At 51.5% G+C, this 15848-nt stretch overlaps 6 protein-coding genes across 6 annotated transcripts; 4 read left to right on the top strand and 2 right to left on the bottom strand.

Annotated features, from left to right (window-relative positions):
• Window positions 1-957: 957 nt before the first annotated feature.
• JN550_005528 (uncharacterized protein) lies at window positions 958-2145 on the top strand (the record flags this gene model as incomplete). The annotated part of the gene is made up of 1 exon (XM_049317165.1): window positions 958-2145. The coding sequence occupies one exon, from the start codon at window positions 958-960 to the stop codon at window positions 2143-2145; it is 1188 nt and encodes a 395-aa protein (XP_049172541.1).
• Window positions 2146-4393: 2248 nt separating this feature from the next.
• Window positions 4394-6236, top strand: JN550_005527 (uncharacterized protein; the record flags this gene model as incomplete). Its single annotated transcript, XM_049317164.1, has 4 exons — window positions 4394-4653; window positions 4730-4809; window positions 4861-5810; window positions 5877-6236. The coding sequence occupies 4 exons, from the start codon at window positions 4394-4396 to the stop codon at window positions 6234-6236; spliced, it is 1650 nt and encodes a 549-aa protein (XP_049172540.1).
• A 3140-nt stretch (window positions 6237-9376) lies between these two features.
• JN550_005526 (uncharacterized protein) lies at window positions 9377-10387 on the bottom strand (the record flags this gene model as incomplete). The annotated part of the gene is made up of 1 exon (XM_049317163.1): window positions 9377-10387. The coding sequence occupies one exon, from the start codon at window positions 10385-10387 to the stop codon at window positions 9377-9379; it is 1011 nt and encodes a 336-aa protein (XP_049172539.1).
• A 908-nt stretch (window positions 10388-11295) lies between these two features.
• On the top strand, window positions 11296-11898 carry JN550_005525 (uncharacterized protein; the record flags this gene model as incomplete). The annotated part of the gene is made up of 3 exons (XM_049317162.1): window positions 11296-11343; window positions 11405-11511; window positions 11571-11898. The coding sequence occupies 3 exons, from the start codon at window positions 11296-11298 to the stop codon at window positions 11896-11898; spliced, it is 483 nt and encodes a 160-aa protein (XP_049172538.1).
• A 1357-nt stretch (window positions 11899-13255) lies between these two features.
• Window positions 13256-13666, top strand: JN550_005524 (uncharacterized protein; the record flags this gene model as incomplete). The annotated part of the gene is made up of 1 exon (XM_049317161.1): window positions 13256-13666. The coding sequence occupies one exon, from the start codon at window positions 13256-13258 to the stop codon at window positions 13664-13666; it is 411 nt and encodes a 136-aa protein (XP_049172537.1).
• A 283-nt stretch (window positions 13667-13949) lies between these two features.
• JN550_005523 (uncharacterized protein) lies at window positions 13950-15305 on the bottom strand (the record flags this gene model as incomplete). The annotated part of the gene is made up of 2 exons (XM_049317160.1): window positions 13950-14393; window positions 14460-15305. 2 exons carry the CDS (start codon window positions 15303-15305, stop codon window positions 13950-13952), a joined length of 1290 nt encoding a protein of 429 aa, XP_049172536.1.
• Window positions 15306-15848: the final 543 nt, after the last annotated feature.

Raw genomic sequence — 15848 nt, 5'->3', positions numbered from 1 at the left:
GCATATCCATTGAGACATGCATGCGGAACGTGGTCTCGCCGAAAGGACGCTCCCCCAATGCATGGAAGGAGAGCTGTGGCAGGATGGACATTGGACCGACGGCTGCCACGGCGTCCCAGTGCTGCCCAACACTGGACTGGTCATTCTCCGCGAGAACCCCTACCTTCGTGCTCCCTACTCCGTACAAAGGTACGGACGACAGCCTTCGACGGAGGCCCTTTGCCCTCTCCTCCCCACTGCCTTCCAAGGTTGCTTCCACACTCGACATGCGGGGTGACTACCTCTGTGAATCACCGTGGAAACAGGAGCACCCGTGTCTGTCTGCAGCTTCTGGATGGGCCATGGCAAGTCAACATTTGGTGCTGCAACACAAGAGCTCCCCCTAGATGCATCTAGATTTCTATTTATTCTCCTTGCTAACAGCCTGCGTGTGATGGTGTCCGGCGCTTGAGCAAGGTTTCGACCACTCATTATCGAGATCACACTTCCAATCGGCCGGACCCCTGCCACCCTACGGCCCCGTCAAGCCCGTCATCAGATAAAGCCAAGAAAGCCTGCAGGGATGGCTGAGGGGGGAAAACCCAGCAGCCCAGCGCCCAGCGTCCAGCGCCCAGCGTCCAGCGTCCAGCACCTAGCGCCTAACGCCCTCTCCAGCTGGGGTCCCATGCTGTAGGCCGGCATCCAGCAAGCTGGCGGCTCTGGGCGGCCCGGCGCGCGGTTGAACTCGGGATTCCAGCACCTTGAGCACGCTAACCACCAAAGCGGAATGGGCGGCTCGTCCGCTGATGACGATATGCCACAGACATCTGTCTAGCCCTGTACAGCGACAGATGAGCTTCACTGCTTTTCACCGGCAAACAACTACGTCTCTATTCATTGTTGAGCGCATCGCAGCTGTGCCCTCTCCCATGGCCACGCAATAACCGCACTCAACCCCTCCGTTCCCACCGATCCACCATGAGGCCGTCGCGACCTCTCGTCCGCCCGGACGCCGTGCTGCGCTCGCTGCGCCAGCCACCGAGAGCCACGCGCTTCCAATGCCTCAATGCGACGCAGAACCATCAGAAGCAGCAGGCGAGGACATTTGTCCGCCGCGCGAATTCCTCGCACCGCGCCGTCGAAAATCTCAACCTCGACCGCATGCGCACCACCTCGTACGACTACCACGTCCGGCGACGGAACTTCCTCGCGGCCGGTGCTGCTGCTGGAGTCATTGCCTTCATCTACACAGCCTATCTACTGAAGAAGGAGATCGACAAGCCCAAGAAATTCGACTCGGGTCTGCCGAGTAACGTGGACCCGTTCCTGACCGAAGCCGGATCTACCCGCAAGACAGTCGTGCACGATCAGGATGGCAGAGAAATCGTCCCGACAGGCAACAAGACCGTCGAGTGGTTCCCCCGAACCCTGGACTTGAACATTGGCGCGGGAGATCGCCAGCAGGTCGTCAACGGCGTGGAATATACGCTGGTCGGAGTGGGCACTCGGTCCGTGGGCTTTATGTTGATGGGATTCGAGGTATACGTCGTGGGATACTACATTGCGACGCAGGACATCGCGGCCATTCAGCACAAGCTGGTCAAGGAGGTCAACCCCATCGCCACGACCCTGGTGCCCAGTGAACGGGACGACTTGAAGAAGCGGCTGTTAGACCCTGTAGAGGGCGAGAAGCTATGGTTGGACATCCTCTGCAATGTCAAGCCAAGAAGCGCTTTCCGCATTGTTCCCGTCCGCAACACCGACTTTCCCCATCTCCGCGATGGCTTTGTCAGGGCCATCACGGCCCGATCGCAAGAGAACAAGGCCGAATACAACGACGAGTCCTTCGGGCAGTCAGTGAAGGAATTCAAGGCGCTCTTCACCCGAGGCAAACTCCCGCAAAAGTCGGAACTCATCATGGTTCGTGATGACAAGGGCAGATTCAACCTCATATTCGATGACGGCAAGAAGTCCAAGGACTCCAAGGACGAGAAGTCGCTGGCCACTCTTGGCCGGGTCGACGACGAGAGGGTTAGCAGGGCTCTGTGGCTGAACTATCTTGCTGGGAAGAACGTTGCCAGCGAGCCCGCCAGACAGAATATCGTCCAGGGCATCATGGAGTTTGTCGAGCGCCCCGTGGGCACTGTGGCTGCACAGGTTGTGTAGACCAACTTAGATCACGCACCGGTACTGAGCAGCCCCCGTGTAGGTCTGGGCTAGCTCTGCCGATTCAGAGACATGTATCATAGGATTTGAGAGACCATCAGATTATGTATACTACATGGAAAATGGAAGGGAAATTGGAAGGACAGCATGTACATCTAGCTATGGCGACTCAACTCTGACCCGTCCTGCCGCGGGACAATGTCCACCGAGGATCTTCCAGCTCTCCAGACGTTATCCATCATCCATCTCGTGGCTGAAGGCGCTCCAAGCGAACAAATACATTTCTAGACCTCTTGTCCCACAACAGCCCCCTGCTCACGTAAGCCCAGATCTATAAGTCGCAAGCTATATCCCAACCTCCATGACTCGTACCCCAGGATCTCCGATACTGATCACCTGCATGATTCTGCTGGTCGTTAAGACGACCTCGCGGCTGCCAGGATACTAGTACCGTGCATATTCGGTGCGACCGGAAGTCCCGTTGGAGTTTCGGGACGTCTACCATCACATGAGATGAACTGGTGGGGTCGGCCGTAGTTGTTACTTGACTCTTCGAAGAAAATGTATCAACATGGGGTCGGTGCGGCTTGCGACGGTGAACCGATTGCTATACTCTTGGAAGGAAAGCAGTTGGGTAGATATGAAGGAGACAGTATAGACACGCAAGACTTGCACCGAAGGCGCTCAGTGGATCTGTGGATATTGCCGAAACGTGACTGTTCTCATATGGAGCAGTTCCGGCCTTGAAATCTGCCATGACATGGAGGGCGCGGCCTTCGCCTTACCGAGCATGTGCCGCATTGCAGCTTGGAGGATCTATCTAGAGACTGTTTGGTCCTCTTAGGAAACAGGCCTTGCTGCTCTTCTGGCTTCAGCATGCAAGCGGCGGCACAGTGCAGGCAGATTTGGAACCTGTCAGCCCGACGATAGTCTCGGATGATCCTTTCTGGGAAGAAACGCCAGCGGCGTAGCAAATCCCTGCCGCTTGAGGGGAATTCAAAACATTGCCCACCTTGTCTAGGATATACGTCGCTCTTCAAAGGTGTACAACATGACTCAAGGCAATTGAATCGGATGCGCATCAATAATGTTCAACCATAGTAGTCGCAAGATCAGAACCCTCCAAGTGACTTAGATTCAAGTGTCCTCCAAGGTGGTCTTCGACCCCACGCTTTTTTAGTGCTGGGTAAGGTGAGTTGCAGTTGGAACCAAGATGGGGACTAGCTAACGCCGATGGCCCCCGATTTCAACAACCGATACGTAGAACCCCCAGCTTACGAATGCCGCGTTGGCATGATTATCTTAACATCTCTCCTGGCCAGGGGGTCTTATCGACGGAGAGTATTTCGTCCGGTAGCCCCTCATACGTGAGGAGTAACGACGCACGATGGCTGCAGATGTCGCCACCGAACGCCGGCTTACTGACCTACCCAGCTGCCATGCAGCAGCCCGGGCCATTGAGCCATCGAATCCGGGACGTCCCACCCGGTGCCACGGTGGCTATATTGTCCTACAACAAATGTTATGAGAAGGAAGAAGTTGACATGAAACGTGCAAAAAGTTAACCTATAACAACAGGATGGCACCATACGGTAAGTAGGCTCCCGACCTAGGCCGGAGGATGAGAAAACAAGCTTGCAATCAAGCTTTCGCCCAATGCCCTCGCCAAGGAGCCGGGCCGCAAGGGTGCAGCAAGCGGGGTCGTACTGGGAAGTCGCTGGGGGGTTCGTCCGGTTTATATTAACTTATCGCTGAAGAAACCCGCCGGCCAACCCGGGGACAGCGCACTCATTCCGCCCAATTGTCTGCCACGCTCGCATACGAGGCGGGTGGCCGGATCAGAAGTGCCACGACTCACTGCGGTTCGCCCGCGCAGCTAGGATAAGGTTGCTCGTCGCGACTGCTAGCCCCGAACAGGCAGGCCCCATCCATGTCGCTCGTCATGGATATGCACGCTCTCTTCAGCACGCTGCTGACTGTCGTTGACGATCTCAGCGGCAACAGGCGGGGCGTGGCCTGATGGTGAGGGAGAGGAGGAGGAGTAGGACAACAAGGTATTAGGCAGTCATGACTAGTTCCAGGGACGGTGATCCTGCGGCACGGTATCGCGCTCTGACATGCGCCTTTTAACTATAAATACAGGTGCCGTTAGGCTTTCCTGAAACCAGTCTTGCGCTTTTTCGAATTTCCCAGTGTTGGTTGCTGTATTCAGGACTCGCAACCGATCTCGCAAGGTACCGAGATCAGCATGTGGTTCACCAGGGGCTCTGTAGCGTTCGTGGGCGCATCACTACTCCTCGGCACAGCTTCATCAAGTGCCGTGCCGGAGTATGTTGAGAAACTTGTCCGGAAGCAAGTGCCGGCTGACGCTACGGGCGTCCAGACGATCACGTCGCCGAACAATGTGACAATCCGTTATAAGGAGCCCGGGAAGCAAGGGGTCTGTGAGACGACGCCAGGTGTTAACTCGTACTCGGGCTATGTCGACCTCGATGCTGAGACACACATGTTCTTCTGGTTCTTTGAAGCAAGGCACGTTGACAATCGATCTAGATCAAGACCACTCCCGGCTAACTTGTTGAAGACACAATCCTAATGAAGCCCCTATAACACTGTGGCTCAATGGCGGACCAGGTTCGGACTCACTGATAGGATTGTTTGAAGGTATGAGTGCTTCACATTCCTTCTCCCATTTCGAAGCTTATACGCGATCAGAACTGGGCCCATGTAACGTGACACATGAAAACATCACAAAGGTGAACCCTTACTCCTGGAGCGAAGTCAGCAACCTCTTGTTCCTGTCACAGCCGATAGGAGTCGGGTTCTCCTACGCAGAAGAAGTTGTTGGCGTTGTGAACGAGACGACCGGGTTTCCTCAAAACTCGTCCAAGCCAGACGGTCGCTACAGTCATGTCGACCCCTACCGGTATGACACTACCGCATTGGCGGCGGTGGGCACCTGGGAGGTTCTGCAGGCCTTCATCCAGAACCTGCCGGTCTTGGACGAGAAGATTGAATCCAGAAGCTTCAACCTTTGGACCGAAAGCTATGGTGGTCATTACGGTCCGGCCTTTTTCAATCACTTCTACGAGCAGAACGAGCTCATCAAGAGCGGCGAAGCCCCTGGTGTCGCCCTCGAGATGCACACGTTGGGGATCATCAATGGCATCATCAACTCCAGGATCCAGATGAAGTACTACCCCGAGTTCGCCTACAACAACACGTACGGCATCCAAGCGATCAACGAGAGCATGTACAACTTCGCCAAGACGGCCAACACCTTCCCGTACTTTGGCTGCGAATCCTACCTCGACGCCTGCGCCGCCGCAGACCTCTCCACGCCAGATGGTGTCGCCACCTGCTCTCAGGCCCAGGCTATCTGCCGAAGCTTTGTCGAGGGTCCGTACGAGGCCCTCGCCCAGAGCAGCAACTACGACATCCGAGCCAATGCCTCTGCGGACCTGCCGCCCAGCCACTGGTACGATTGGCTCAACACCGCCGAGGCCCAGGACGCCCTCGGTGTCCGAGTCAACTATACGGGCAGCAGCAGTGAGATTTGGGTTGGTTTCGACTACAGCGGTGATTGGGCCTACCCTACCTTCCTGCAGGATCTGCAAGATCTGCTGAACAAAGACGTACGGGTCGCGCTGATCTACGGAGACGCTGTGAGTTACACTTCGCTCTCCCCTAAGCGAGATGACCCATCACACTGACACTCAGACCCCACGTAGGACTACATCTGCAACTGGTACGGCGGCGAGGCCGTGTCGCTCGAGGTGAACTACACGCACGCGGCCGAGTTCCGGGCGGCGGGGTACGCGCCGTTCGTGGTCGACGGCGTCGAGTACGGCGAGTCGCGGCAGTACGGCAACTTCAGCTTCACGCGCGTCTACGAGGCTGGCCACGAGGTGCCCTACTACCAGCCCCTCGCGTCGCTCGAGCTGTTCCGCCGCGTCCTGGCCGGCCTGGCCGTCGCCGACGGCGCCGTCCCCGTCACGCCCACCTACGCCAGCAACGGCACCGCTGTCGCTACCCACGTCGAGACGTACACGGGCTTCTTCACAGGCCGCCCGGAGAATAATGATAAATAGCGGGAAAGGAGTAATAGATAATTCATAGCGCATGTTCGAGGTACTTTTAGGTTGATATATAGCCACGTAAGATGTCCGGCTTATAATTGTAACGTTGAAGATTTACACATCAGACTGAGACATTAAGTACGGCTCGCACCGCAGGACCATCAGTAACCATATTTCTATGGAAGTTTCATTTTTTGTAACTCCCTTGTATTTTCTTAATGATTTGCATAGTTCGTGCACACTACGTTATGTTCAGTCATCAAATGATATCAATTTGCATGACCTCCTCACCCGCCCAAAACTCGTCGTGACTCCAGGTGAAAGTCCCGACTCTTTTATAAGTGGTGGAATCTTTTCCGGAAGGGACGACAACCAGCCCAACCGTTTTGTTTCGATGATCAACCCCCCCATCGTCATAGAAGAAGGTCATAAAGCGAACACACATGACCTGACTTCCAAGGTGCTCCACAAAGTCTTGCGCTGTATCGATGTGGACGTCTATCGACAACCCATTCCTAAGTAGGACTGGCCATGGGTCCATTGAAAACTCTGCCTGCACAAGTGGCGCTTTCAGCACGAGACGGCCATCCTTAACGCGACCAAACTCATCTCTGCCCTTCGGGGTACAATTTGCAGATAAAACATCGACCACCCGGTTTTCAATACGGTAGTACTTCAAGTGGAAGTCGTATGAAATACTCCCGATGACAGATGCCCATGACCAAGTAGGCGCAATGTAGTCGACCGCACGTCGGTTCATCGACTGTGGCTTAATGGACGTATTACCTCGAGAGACCCAAAGTAGATCGAGTATTAGGGTGGTCTCCCAGAGGCCACCTAAGTAACGTCCTAGTCCTGAATCTGAAAACTGCCGGGCAATGCCTGATATGGCAGGTAGTAGATCCGGTTGATATGTGAGCTCTTTTTGAGTATACTCCCAAACCATGATCCGCCAAAGATCCTGGGGACCATCAGCGAACGTCAAAGATTCCTCGTCGACCTTGTTGCAAAGTACTTCGCTGTATCCTTTCTTCGTGCTAACGTATTCTGACAACCCACCACATTCACATGTGAGTCCACTTCTGCAGTCCCAAATCATCTCATCCTTAGCAAAATGGAGTATTCGCCTGCCAAGTATTTGCTCTTGGTAACACCAGCATCGCATCAAGAGTGGGAACTCGTGAGAGTGATCGAGATATTCGTTCAAGCTGGTTTTCCAGGGGATATGCTGGCGCTTTCTCCGGGCCGAGACTGTACATTGAGACCCCTCTATCGTTGAATGAATTTTGTAAGTGGGTTGTCGATAGGAGAAACAACCTCCGGAGCCGTCGAATGATTGAGTGGCGGCGACCGTTAGAAACGCGTTACCATATACAGACGCCATTTTGGAGGACTCGGTTTCCCAATCCTGAAAATCGTCCTGAATAATGCAGAGTGAGTCGATCCACAGGTATCGTACGTCCAACTGACGACACAGAAATACAGCATCCCGAAAGGTATTTGACAAGTCAGCTATTGCGATGCCTTTCTTCCGTTGTTCGATTGTCGCTCTTGTTGTGGTGATAATATCTTTATCCCCCCAGCAATGACTTAATGCAATGTAGGTCGCAATCATGTTGTTTGACTCCAACAATATTATCTCTGCCTCACTATCAGTAGGTTTTATGTCCAAAACCCTGTGTGGAAGTATCGCTTTATCAGGGCCAACACACGGCGGGTGCGTCTTGCAACAAGTCTGTATCCAGCCTTTTATTGTTTTTATGGCAACATCTGATCCATCAAACTCGGGCACTGGATTCCCGGATCCAAACAGCGAGACCAATCCTTGTTCACCTTCAATTGCATGAGTTAGTTTACGTAGAGCATTCCGACACAGTGGCAAGGTCACGCACCTTCCTCAACGAAAAATTCAACAGCTTTGTCTTGAAGTCCGTATCGTTCATTAGCTCGGCGCAAGGAAACATCCAGCGGTTTCCTCCTGGAACCTTCAATGACTAGACCCCAAGCCAAGAGGTTCTCCCGCCGTAATTGAAGATTTAGATCAAGTCCGCGGAAAATTGTACTGCAGATAGGACATCCTTTGGAGGATGCTTGGTAGAGGTCAGTAAGGAGTACGTTCTTGATAAGAAAGTAGTCTTCTGTTGTTCTTGCATGCACCCATTCCCGACAACTCCGACAACTACGTAGCTTATCGGCCGCCCCGAAAATGCGGCGGATGTACTTCATAGCGCTATCATTCAGGGCGTAGTATAGACTTCGTGATTGGGCTTTATGGAAGGGTGTAGAATACAGCCTCGAACATCAATCCGTGCAGATATGCGACTGGCTATGTAGCTTTACTGCGTCTATGCAGTGCCACATGCTTGCGCCGATTTGGACTTTTCGGGCTCCAAACCCTGGCTGTCACAGCTGTGGCAGCTTGCAGATGCAAGCGACACTGCACAAAACATGCCACAATTCTGGTCGTCCCTTCGTGATAGGGTAAATCTAATTTTAATCTAATACTCGGTGTAGTAATTCCATGTGGCCACAGCTCCAACGCGCCTAGATGCCTAATTACGGCGTGACATAGCCTGCATGTATGGGCGCTTAATGAAACCTTGGAGATGCAGGTCAAACTGGTCTGGTAAGCGATCTGCAACTGGACAACCGAGATAGAAAGTCTATCATGACCATTAATATCACTAAACACTCCAACTCATGTCCAAACGTCAGAACTGAATGTCGCAGAAATATTTTCAGTTTATTTATTGCAGAGTATGAGGATTTCATTGCTGATAACTCCCATTTTCGTCAAATCTGACTGCGTCACTTTTTGCCAGAGGCCTGGGTCCCAGGTCCCCACTTCAACCACCCTAGTAATTTGGCACCACTCATCAACCTCCGTACTACAATCAACATCTGAGAGGTCTTGGCGTTCTCTCAGCGTCTATGATCGAGCAGTCTCCAGCGATTCTCTATATTCTAAATCAAAATGGAAGACATTCTCCGCAAGTCGTGCATTCCTTCTCCAGATGGCAACGATTCGAAAGAATAGACATGAACTTGGGTGGTTTCTCTGGAAAGCTATTCAAAGTGGACGAATATGGACTCTAATACAGAAGCCGTAGGAAACATGACGTAGTATTACAAGTCACGGTTCAATTGACTAATCACTTATCTGCTTCTTCTTCGTCATCTTCATCCAGCTGAGGGAATTTATAGCTTGCAACCACATCCTTCTTTCCTCCAGCGCCTTGCTCTTCTATACGTTTCATGGACAGGACAGCCTTCGTCGCCCATTCTCGCGCATCCGTACTGAATCTGTCGTCCTCAGCTGCAGCCTCAAACTTGGCCTTGATATTGTCCCAACGCTCTCGCTTCCACCGTACCATCGCTAGAACCTTCATTTCGCTCATCTCATATAGCGTGTCGCCAGCGTATAGTATCCATTGTGCTGCGGCTGCTATGTAGGGCTCATACCTCTGCGGTTCGCGAGATGCGGCTGCGGCAATGCTGCGTGTGGCAAATGGAGATACAAGAGCACTCAAACCAAGGAGAGAGGCTGCGCCACTTGATAGTAGGCGTGCGAGGAAGGCAGAAAAGTTGAGATAACCCGCTGCCGCGTTGGAATCTGTCTCAACTTGGCGCCAGCCTGCAAAGGTGCCTGCACCCTTCCGAATCAGCCTTTGCATAACATGGTCAGTTAAAAGTTGATACTCACCTTCGTGCCGCTCCCACATCCACTGTCCGAACCCATCATAGTTATTCTCTCGAGTTAGTACCCAGATCTCCTTCTCCACGATCCTCTGAGGGTCATAGTAAAGTGCAGGGACAAAATGCCTCGGCAGACGCCCAAGCTCGTGCATCAAGTTTACAAGACGATCTTGGCCTGGATGTGATGCTGGCACCTTCATAGCTGCCGACGCTAGGCAGTCGTACAAGTATTGTTGCCATCCTTGTGGCGCGGGACCGCGCACTGAATCATTTGTCTTTTCGTCCTCGCTGGCTGAGTTGTACATAGAAAGGGCTTTTTGGCAATCGTCAGTGACAATGAGGTCGACGACTTTTGCAGCCGATGCGGCATCTGTCTTGTCGTTTACGAGGTCCTGCAACGTGATGGCTAGCTTCTTCTCGTTCTCATCATCGTCAGGCCCTAAGAGTCCAAGGTCAATTGAGGACATGGTTGAAGAAGAGAGGCCGAATTATAAGAAGGAAAGGCTTGTAGACCGAGAAGAATGTATTGAAGGATACGCTGGTTAGTTCAGCAATGGATTGAGGAGATTGGAATGTGCTGACAGAAGATTTCGTTGGTAGTAGTAGTGTTTCAAATCTTCAGGAACTGAACTACTATTAAGCCAGCGATTGCCGTGCACGCCGAGAATGACGTAAAGTAAAGCAAGCATTCTGCAGGCGTTCGTTGTTTCAGCTCAGCCTTGTGGACCTGAGTAAGCGGCCGCAAATCGCCGAAGGATTTGCAGATCGGCCCATCCTAATGAACAATATAGAGGGCAAGGCCACAACAGCGCCCAAGCTCCCGCTAAGCACGGTACATTCCAGCCGTCCGCCCTGTCTATTGCCTATGTATAGAAAACTATCCATGCTTGCCCACCATCCCTGTTACAGACGATCAATGCAAACCACATACTCAATCGTACCAGAGATCGACGAACAGGCTCAACATCCTGGAAGGATACCTTCCATTTATTCCAATATTTTATTGCTTGACTGCTACTTCACTCCAGGCAACCGGGGACAAGCATCGTTGATCTCGCCGATGGCTGTGCCCGCCCAGATTGGAATGCACTTGCTTTGAAAGGATTGACCCCGTTCTATCATGGTTTCTTTTCATAGTATGATCCTTTTTGGGCTGTGAATGGCCAAATGCAGGTCTAGTTGATTGTCAAGAGAAGTTGCACAACTTTGTGCTCCTAAGTCTACATGGGAGTCTAACGAAGTATAAGAGCAAGCATGAAGCCAGTGTTATATGTTGCTTCACACAACCGTTTCCATTGTACTTTCAACTCTTGTATTTCTTTTTCTTCCCCTTCCCACAGTTTGGGAGCCTCTGCCAGATCAGACTACCGACAAGATGATGTTCAACAGTGTCCTGCCACTTGCTCTCCTCGCCAGCCTTGCGGTCAGTAGACAACATATAGACAACTTGAAGGGAGCATTATCTTGACAAACTATCTCTACAGGCTGCAGACTATCGCTGTGCAACCAATGCAGGCTCGTTCACAATCACGAACGATATCGCCAAAGCTGCTGTGGCCAATGGTGGAACTAACACAAAAACAAGTTCTAGGTAAAAGACCCAAAATCAATATCTTTTCGACTGCCCAACCACTAAATTGCTCATATTAGATTCCCACATGGCTTCGCCGGTATGTCTGGAAATGGCACTCCCGGAGACCACCTACACAAAGGGACCCAACTCAAGTTTTACGGGGCGGACTCGAGGTGCAACGAGAAGCAGGATGATGACCCTGAAAAGTCGAACTTGCTCGAATTTCCCGTCTTCCAGAACGGAAAATCTTTCAACAAGGACGAGAAGCGCGACAAGGGTGTGTTGACACCGGCGCGTGTGGTTTATGTTAAGAGCGACATGACGCTCTGCGGCGTCATGACCCATGCTGTCAAAAACACCGACGGTAGTGGAGAGGGAGACTTCCGAGTGTGCGACTCTAACTGATTTTCGGAGATGCTTTTACTGTTTTTTGTTGTGTTTTATGGATTATACTGGGCTATAGTTTCAATTCATGATTTTGCCCCAATATACTTTGCCAATTACTGTTGTCAACTAATGGCGAATGTCGTATTCTGAATATTGATAATAAGCTATCACATTCTAGCAAGTCTCTTGTTAATAACCGAGCGCGTGTGAATCCTAAGATAGTATCGAAAGTATTCATTCATTTCAACTGCGTTCGTGGCAGGTAGCGTTTGCGCAAAAGAGATAGCTAAGCAACAGTGTGTTAGGTTCCCCAGCGGCCATCGGCATCAAGTTAGTATGAGCATTGTTTGGGCGCACGGGACAAAATCATTCGAGTTCGGACTGGGCAAATCCGGAATTACCAGGCGAGTTAGCGCTGCAGGGGTGTAGCGCTTGTGGATTATACGATACAATCCTACAATGCCTGTTAAAGCGCTATATTCAGTTGATCCGATGGCTCAGCTAATGATCAACGGTATTGCAAATCACCGTTTATTTATGCCGATCATACTCGTTCGGAAGCATGGGAAATAAGGTCCAGGATTGGGATACTCTATTACTTGCCGGGCATCCGAATGCCGACGTACCCACATATTCTATGTAATGAACCTCTAACGATGGACGTGAGCGAAGGATCCAGCGGTGGGGCTGTTGTGGCGCAGAAGCACTTGGGCTTCGAGCTTGGATATCAAATAGTCTCCGATGCATGCAACCATTAGCATACTCCTTGTGACGTATGTCTACTTAGTTGCTTCACTTGAAGATCTGTACTCCGTTTTGTTTTGGATAGACAAACAGTGCCACACGGCTGGGTTCAAGGAGGTAGGTCTGACATACTATCGCAGCAAGGATTTTCATGCACATCCTATAACCTCCACCTGTGAGGATCCGTCGCCCATGTAGCAAACAGGGCGGATTTAGATGTACTGCAACTCCTCAGTTATTACCTAGGCTACTTCCATGGCACAGTTCAACTGACCCAATGAAAATCTTAAATTTAACCCGACGTGTAGTAGGGCAGGAGCCGCGTCGGAATGCGCTGATCCTGACCAGCCCGTAGGCAACAGATATAGATCGACAAAGGAAGAATAATACAGCCTCGTTTGATAAATATAGAAATAATAGAAGCTGGGAGAAAGGTCTGTGAGAATGATAGTCGAGTCAAGTCCATTGCATCGTCGAGTACATAAAGGAGGTCAGTCTCATTGCACTCCAAAAACACAACTCATCACCAAACATTGTATCAACAGTCCCTTTCAAGGCTTTCACTTCATCTCTTCCACCCTGAAACCTTCCCTCCTCAATAATCCAAACTCTTCCAACCACCAGAAACGAAATGCAGACCTTCGCCATCGTCGCTCTCCTGGCCGCGGCCTCCAACGTGGCCTTCGCCTCACCTGTCAGCGACTCGCTCTTCGAGCGTGATAACGTGCCCAGCGTTGGATTTGGGCAGCAGCTGCAGACATCGAGTGAGGCGAACTACTGGGTCATCTGGGAGCACGGCAAGTCGGCGTGCCCGGCCACTCGGACTCTGAGCCAGTTGACCGACAGCCCTTGCGACATTGCCTTCTCGCTCCCCAGCCGCTCCGACAAAGTTAAGCTTTGCGAATGCAACGGTAACAACGAGCCGCAGTCACTTTGCACCGAAAAGGGCGACGTGATCCGCGGCTGCAGTCAGAAGAACTACAAGATTACTTGCCACGGCGACACCCACGACATCGTACAACACGGACACTGCGACAGCTAAGCATCCAAAGCACGTGTTTTTCAGAGAAACATTGAGGGGGCAGTCAGGGGCAACCAGGGGCAGCATATTGGTGGATTGCGCCGGTTTTTTCTTTTTTTTTGGAAGGAGTCAAGTCTCAGCTACTGTTCAATTTGAAGACTATTAAATTTGATTCTAAATAAAAGTCCTGGTTGTATTTGCAGGAACTTCGTGTTAACACATGCGATTCAATCACTCATACCCTGGACCTTGTACAAGAGGACACACTTTGGACTGAGCCAAATAATACTCTGGGTCAGAGGCTTCAAGTCGTGATCTTGGGACATTGTGATCCCAACTCGGCGTCCATCATCTGTAAGGCCTCGTCGCGATGTTTCTCTATATCAATGTCGATAATGAAGTCCCATCTTGACATGAACGAAGTTCCTGTCTTGGGATCCAGTTTGGCATTTCCTGTCAACATATCTCCAGTAGCCCGACTTGACTCGACAATACGCTGGGTGCGAGGCTGACGGACCCGGTCGTAAACCTTTAAAGCTATAAGCGCCTCGGCGGGTGTCTTCGCGTGTCCTAGTAAGGTGGAAAGAATCAGGCTGTCCTCAATGGACATACCACCCCCGGAGCCCTGCCACGGCGTCGTCGAATGCGCAGCATCACCAGTCACACAGATAGGACCAGAAACGTAGGTGCGTGCCTTGGGGTGGTCCCAAAGATACAAAGCTTCGTGCTCAGGCTGACTGCAAAGTAACTGTATACGTGGTAAATATTTCTGTCCTAGTGATATTGTTTGAGTGAAATAGTCCATATTGCTCACCTCATTGACAGCGTTTTGAAGATGCGGAGGCCAATCTTGAAAAAGTCTCTTGATCTCCTCGGCACGTACGATTCGCTTCCACTCGTTCAGTGAGCCAGACCCAGACTCAGCTTCCTTGTCATTGCAAGCGATGGCGAATTGTACCAGCTGACCACTACTCAAGATGTTATGCATCAAAAAGGCTGAGTGCCCAGCCCATCCATACTCGCGCGCATCTTCAATATTCACATGCTCTTTGCCTAAACTTGCTTGAGCCTTTTCGAATGGTTGGAGAGTCATAAGAAACCAAGCACCACTGTTTTGAGGAGAAGCTGCCGGATCGTTCTCATCCAAGATAAGCTTTCGAACGGTGCTGTGAATACCATCAGCGCCGATAAGAATATCGCATTCAAAGATACTCCCGTCGATGAAGGTGAGGGTAATCGAGCCATTATGGTCTATTGTCTGGAGCTTCTTGGAGGCATGCATTCGATCCTGAGGGATGTTGGCCAGCAGTGCCTCCAGCAAATTAACGCGGTGCACAATGCTCGTGAGACGCTTCCCCTGGACTATATCATCGACCTCATCGGCCATGGTTCCTGCTCCTTCTCCTCGCGCCAACATGAACCTAACGCCCCTCATTGGAACAGCTCCAGCTTCGTCAAGGCATTTCGCGGCCGAAGGGCCGATGAGCTCCAGAGCAGCTTGTGCATTTCGGGCGATTCCAAATGCCATTCCAGCTTCTTTGAATTCTTGAGCAGCCTCGAAAATGTGGACATTCAGGTGGGAAAATTTGACAAGGGCATGTATCAAGGAGGCACCAGCCAGACCACCGCCAATTATGGCGACTCGAATGGGGGGATTCATGGTGATGCTTTGGCCTGTCATTCCCAATCGACTTCGCATTCCACAGTAAACCCTTCACATAGGCCGAAGATGAGAGAAGAGTTGGGAAGAGAGCTGATGATAGCGAGAGAAGACCCCTGTCTTGTCAGTAAAGAAATTGCGTTTTCAGTGACTTTTCTCGTAGTAGCTGGGCCGTTTATCGCTTCAGCTTGCATAGAGAAGCATACCTTGCATCGCTGCCTGGCGCCTTTACTTGGTAAACTTGGAATCGGTCATCATCAACAATGAAACGTGCGCGGCTGTGGGAGTGGGTAACCGCTGTTTAAAGATGTTGCATATGCAGTCACTGACAACCTGCATACAACATCGGGACTCGGCGGACCGGCAAGAGCTACCAGGAATTCGCTCTGCCAATCACGCTTCTAGTGTTTCTAATCTACGAAAATACGACGTCTGGAGACAGGAAGAGCTATTTTATTTCCTATATCACTGTAGGTCATATCAGAAGGTTGTATAACGTCTACGACACAGTGCTCAGTCATCATCCAGGCAGTCGCCGGCCTA

This window comes from Neoarthrinium moseri, assembly GCF_022829205.1.
Source record: "Neoarthrinium moseri strain CBS 164.80 chromosome Unknown scaffold17_Wmoseri_CBS_16480, whole genome shotgun sequence".
Taxonomy (NCBI): domain Eukaryota; kingdom Fungi; phylum Ascomycota; class Sordariomycetes; order Amphisphaeriales; family Apiosporaceae; genus Neoarthrinium; species Neoarthrinium moseri.
The sequence above is the reverse complement of the archived record's forward strand: the minus strand, read 5'-3'. Positions and strand labels throughout refer to the sequence as shown.